Source organism: Chenopodium quinoa, unplaced genomic scaffold (genome assembly GCF_001683475.1).
Source record: "Chenopodium quinoa cultivar QQ74 unplaced genomic scaffold, ASM168347v1, whole genome shotgun sequence".
NCBI lineage: Eukaryota > Viridiplantae > Streptophyta > Magnoliopsida > Caryophyllales > Amaranthaceae > Chenopodium > Chenopodium quinoa.
In genome coordinates, this window is record NW_018742484.1 from 2,203,618 (window position 1) to 2,209,617 (window position 6,000).

The window sequence follows — 6,000 nt, forward strand, 5'->3', positions numbered from 1 at the left end:
AGGGACCCATTGATGCATCACATAGTCCACCAGTGCCGGACACCACTGGTACGAATCCCTGAAGTAGCCTGTAGGATCTTCCGCCACTTACCATTCACCAATCTCTCTGCCATTTCCAAATTCTTCTTGAAAAGGTTGTAGGCTTTCACTTTCACGCAGTTGTTGATGTGCCATGTGCACAATAAGTGGTTCGATTCGGGAAACAGCTCTACTATGGGGGCAAAGAGACCTCCCTCACAGTCGCTGACGATGGCTGCTGGATGAACATTAGGCCTGATGTAGTTTCTCAGCTTCTCCAACACCCAATAATAACTTGGAGCCGTCTCATCCCTGATGATTGCATGACCAATCAGAAAGTTCTGGTTCGTTGGAGCCATCCCAACCATCTCAACCAGTGGGAACTTGTACTTGTTTGTCTTGTACGTTAAGTCGATCAAAATCACAAATGGCCAAGACTTGATCATATCAGCACAATCAGGATGCACAAGGAAAAGATGAGTCACCTCCGCTGTATCTTCATCAGAATCAAACCAGAACAGGTAACCACGTGATTGTGCCTGGTGTAGCAGCTGCTGTATAGGGTTCCTTCCCTCTGACCGTTCAAACCTGAGTTGCTGTCTGACGTTGTAGATGTGTCTTCGGTTTGGATGGTCTTCTGGAAATTTCTCTAACACAGATGCTAATATTTTAGCAGGCTTCACTTGAGCATCACTCATTTCTTTCACAACTAGTTTCGCAGCAGGACTTAAGCCGCTCAGTTGTCGATGACCCTCTTCATATACTATCATCTCATGGTTGTGATACCCCCATTTAGAGTAACCAATCACTTCCCAACTGTCACGACTCCGTAGTTGTCGAACCTTTACTCTGAACTCACACCCACAACCTTTCCGCTTTGTATCAAACCGAGTGGCTGTACGAAAATCTCTTTCTTCTCTTTTGTGATAACGGTCACATCTCAAAATGCGATCCATTCTACCATCCCGTTGAGATTTATGAGTTACTACTACCAAGCAAAATCCAGCTGCAATTGCAACCTGTTTTGCCCAATCAATCGCCTGTTGAGCTTCTTCGAATGGACCATCATGTCCAAATATCCCACTGTAATCATTTCCGTCTCCACCATATTCCTGCATCAATTATATATTACAATAAATACATTTAACGGATAATACATTTAATTTCTATATTTACACAGAATTAACACAAAAAAAAGCATAATTATATATAATCAAACTTAATTTTTATAAAAACCCAATTCGAATTTTCAAACTAAATTTAAAAATATACCATTTCGAATTTTCAAATTTAATTTTAAAAAAACCTATTTCGAATTTTCAAATTTAATTTTAAAAAAACCCATTTCGAATTTTTTTAAAAAATCATTTTCGATTTTTTTTTTTAAAAAAATTAAATAAAAAACAACAACAAAATCAAAAAAGAAAAAAAAAATTAATTATTAAAGGTGGCGTCTGCCAGGGCTGCCACAGCCACTGGACTGGCGCCTGGCAAGGCCGCCTCACCCAGTGGAGTGGCGCCTGCCCAGGACGCCAGTCTGGTGGTCTGGGCGTCTGGGCTGGACGCCACTCTGGTGGTTCTGACGTCTGGCTTGGACGTCCAGGCTACGGCTTGGGCGTCCACCCCAGGCGCCGGAGCCACTCCGACGGTAAACCGTGAATTTTAACGGTGACTTACCTCGTTTTTCGTCGACGACGACGTACCTCCGGCGTCCCCCGCATCTCCGGCCTGCCCTCCGGTCTCCCCCGGCGAGCCAGTACGGCTCCACATTTTTTACACCGAGATTATTTCAATTTTAGAAAAAGGGCATAATGGTCAAACCATATCATATTTGTGGGCTTTATATGGTAAATTGCGGGCGATGTTTAGCGTTTCACTATTAGAGGTATCAATTCAGGTAATTTGGCCATGTTCGGTGAGGTTTGATCGTGTGTATTTCAAATTTGAGTCATGCTAAATTATTGTGTTCATACAAATTGAAATCGGAATCAAATTTTTTTCAAATCGATTTCGAGTCGGATCGATTGGATCAGTGTTTAAACCATCTACTCCATATTGTCATGCGATCAAATCTCTTTCTAAAGAAAAGACAAAAGGGATATTAGGATTAATTCCATCACTTCCATACAAACTTTCGTAGACTCTGTGTTGTCAAATTTCTTTCTAAAGTAAGTACGCCTTTCTCACGAGTGGAACTCCGAACTCTCGTGTAACCATGAGAAGTCAACGAGAACCTCAGCAACACCAACAACCATCAGTGCTACTACTTCCCTTACCACTACAAGGCCCTATAAACTGCTTCTTAAAGCTAGCTCACCTCCTTTCTCTCTCCTCTGACCACCTCAACATCACTTTCCTCAACGCCGCCTTCGTCCACCAACGTCTCCCCGACCTCCCGTCTCGCTTTCCTCGTGTCAAATTTTCCCTTTTTTCCGATGGAATCTCCGGCGACGATCCCCGGCCTCCGGCGAAGTTTGCCTCCATGGTTAGCTTCTATGAAGCCGAGGTCATCCGAAGTTTGCCGGAGTTTCTGAAATCTCCGGCGCCGGCGACGTGCTTGATCGCCGACGGGGTGTTTACTGCGGTGGGTGAGAGAGCGATGGAGTTGGGGATTCCGGTGGTTTATTTCTCGACGTTAAGTCCTTGTTGTATTTGGGCTAGTTGCTTTTTTGTTCCTAAGCTTTTTGATTCTGGGGAAGTTCCTTTCAAAAAAGGTATAATCATACAAACTTAGATTTATTTACAATATTTTATTATCTTAGATTTTTTATTTTTTTTATTTTATTTTTATTTAAATTTATACAATTGTTCATATACTATTTTCTCTTGTAAGGAGGACATTATTAAAAAAGGGAAATGGATGAATTAAGTACCTTTGTTTCTTATTATGTGCAACAAAAAAAATATTTTGTGTCCCACAAATAATACCCTTTAGTTCCACGTAATAAATGGGGGTAGTATAAAATTTGAACAGTAATAACTTAACACTTTCTTTTTATTGGTGGTAAGATTTTTTTTTTTTAAATTTGTCAATGTATGTAGTCTAATACAAAGTATATTTTTTAGAGTGCATACTAAAATGGTGTATTTGCAAATAAATAAAAATGAAAAAAGTATATACTGCATACAGCCTTTGCATAAAAAAAAAAAGAAAAAAAAAAAACTGCATATAGTCATTTTGAAATTAATACTCGTAAAGTAGTAATATTGGTATTTCCAAGCTTGAGATGAGACTATGAGAGAAATGAATAAAGGAAAGGAACTAAAGGTAAAAAAAATAAAAAAAATAAAAAATGATACTAATATATTTATATATCCGGAAGGGTTTGCCTTGGACTGATTAAGGGCTAAGCCAAGCTAGGTTAACAACCAAGTCGAGTAGTTGACTAGACTAGCCACTTCTAGTTACAAATGGTTGGTTAAATTAGATTGTATCTTCATCAGATTTCATTGTGATTAAGACATGAAACTATGACAGTTGCTTCAAAGAAAACTGTAGATTAGGGAATGCAGGATTTGTAGATTGTAGATCTAGTTTGCACAGGCTAGCTCAAGCATCAACTTATTCAATTTGTCCTCGTTTTGATTGAACGAGTCCATAAGTTAATCGCGCTCATTATGACTGATTGTTGCTTCAATATGTAGGAAAGGACCTGAATGAGCCAATAAGTGACATTCCAGGGGTAGAAGGGACCGCCTTAAGGTGGTGTGACCTTCCAGGTATATGCCGAACTCAAGACATTACAAACCCTTACATCCAACTAGTACTTGAAGAGTGCCGAAAATTGCCAAAGGCTCAAGGACATATACTTAACACTTTTGATGACCTAGAAGGAACTCTACTTGATAAACTCCGTTCTCTTTGTCCTAACCTTTACACAATTGGTCCAGTCCACCTGCACTCTAGGACTAGACAGCCAGAATCTGAACAACGAGTGACATCCAACAGTTTATGGCAAGAAGATAGAAGCTGCATAACATGGCTTGATGCCCAACCCTCAGAATCAGTGATTTTTGTTAGCTTTGGGAGTGTGGTTCCTTTGACAATGGATCAGCTCATTGAGTTTTGGTATGGCCTAGTGAATAGTGGGACGCGATTCCTGTGGGTTAGGCGGCCTGACTCACTAGTTGGAATCGAAGACAGTGAAGATAGTTCCTTACAAGTCCCAACAGAACTTCTGAAAGGAACACGAGACAGGGGCTTCATTGTAAAGTGGGTCCCACAGGAAGAGGTCTTGGCGCATGGAGCCGTTGGTGGGTTTTTGACTCATAGCGGGTGGAACTCTACTCTGGAGAGCATAGTGGAAGGAGTGCCTATGCTTTGTTGGCCTAATGGTATCGATCAACTGGTGATTAGTAGGTTTGTTGGGGACGTGTGGAAGATTGGAATCGACATGAAAGATATCTGTGACAGGGTTGTGATTGAGGTTATGGTGAGGGATCTTATGGAGGGGAGAAGAAATGAGTTTTCACAAAGGGCAAATCGATTGTCCAAGTCGGCAGCTCAAGCTGTGAGGGAAGGTGGGTCGTCGTGGCTAGCTTTACATCGTCTTATTGAGGACATAAAATTCATGAGATTTGAAGTCCCAAATGATACATAATGAAATTGTATAAAATTGGACAACTGATCTTTATAATATGCATGCTGTAATAAAATGATTTTTTTCACCTTGTAACCATTTTGAACTTGTAAGTTGCAAAACGGAAAGTTCACATAATGATAAGTTTACAATCCGATTGATACATGCCATCAGCTACAGAGCTACTAGCTACAATCAAACACCAGTTGTGGCGAATAACCGCTGTGATTTATAGTTCAGCACTTCAGCTATAATGATACAGGTAGAGTTATCTTAGATATATACACAGGTACAGAGTTTCTAATGAAGCCGCCAATTGAATACAATTACTGCGAAGGATTGATCGCTTGCTCATTGCATACATATATCCTTTAAACACATTCCACAATTTCCTGACTTGAAAGTTCCAATTATAGCGCTCTTAAACCTTCAGAATTCACAACTAGTAAACCTAAAGACGAGTCACCGGACCCATGTTTGTTCTAATCCGCCAGTGTTGCCATCACATAATAATATATAGACTTTGATAATCAAACCGAACTATACACCAGATATTAAGCTAAGCCATAATGAAATCATATTAGATCATCTTATCTAAGGCTCAAAGCGAAAGAGGATGCATTGTAACCATATGGAGTTATATGTAAATATTTTTTTAATTGTATACCACACTATAAATCAAAGTACCAGTTCCTAGATAATAAGATTGTTGGAACATTTATGTAATAAATGTGCTTATAAGTATTTCACATGTTTATGTCGTTCGGTGTTGTGTAGTTAAACGACATAGTATAATTATCTAATATACTTGTTAAGATACAAGTTGTGTAGCTTGAGTATATTGATGTCTTTTGATGTTAAACTTTTATGTATTAAAAGTTATGTCAAAGAAACATAACTTTTAACAGGGTATTAAAAGTTGTTTCTTGGAAACATAACTTTTAATTGATATTAAAGACTTGGATGTTAAAGACATGCATGTTTCTTGGAAACGTATGTTCAAGTATGTTTAATTCTCTATAAAAAGAGAATGCCGCATTTGTGAAATTCATGTCATAAAAAGTATGTCATTCTCTTGCTTCTCTCTTATAAGTTATTCTCGAATTTTCTTCTAAGAGATTTGTAATAAACACAAACTATTGTTAGACTGCCTTGTAAGAACAACCAAGCCTAGTTGGTCTTCTTTTGTATCTCAATATTATTACCGTGTTAACTCCGTTGTTCTAAAGTGGGGTCGGTAAATTACTATTAGAAAAGCGACATTCAGTTACGTGCCTAGAAGAACATATCCGGTTCACCCCACTATAATTTCCTAACAATCTAATAGTAATTTATACCTTTGGATGTGGATTCTTTGGTGAAGGAGATGGCTACCAATTTTCAAAAACTTACAAGTTTGAGG

The 6,000-nt window shown here is 38.9% G+C and overlaps 1 protein-coding gene across 1 annotated transcript; it reads left to right on the forward strand.

Moving 5' to 3' along the window:
• The first annotated feature begins 1,933 nt into the window (after positions 1-1,933).
• LOC110719365 (7-deoxyloganetic acid glucosyltransferase-like) lies at positions 1,934-4,694 on the forward strand. Its single transcript, XM_021898283.1, has 2 exons — positions 1,934-2,732; positions 3,664-4,694. The coding sequence occupies exons 1-2, from the start codon at positions 2,234-2,236 to the stop codon at positions 4,617-4,619; spliced, it is 1,455 nt and encodes a 484-aa protein (XP_021753975.1). The 5' UTR covers positions 1,934-2,233; the 3' UTR covers positions 4,620-4,694.
• Positions 4,695-6,000: the final 1,306 nt, after the last annotated feature.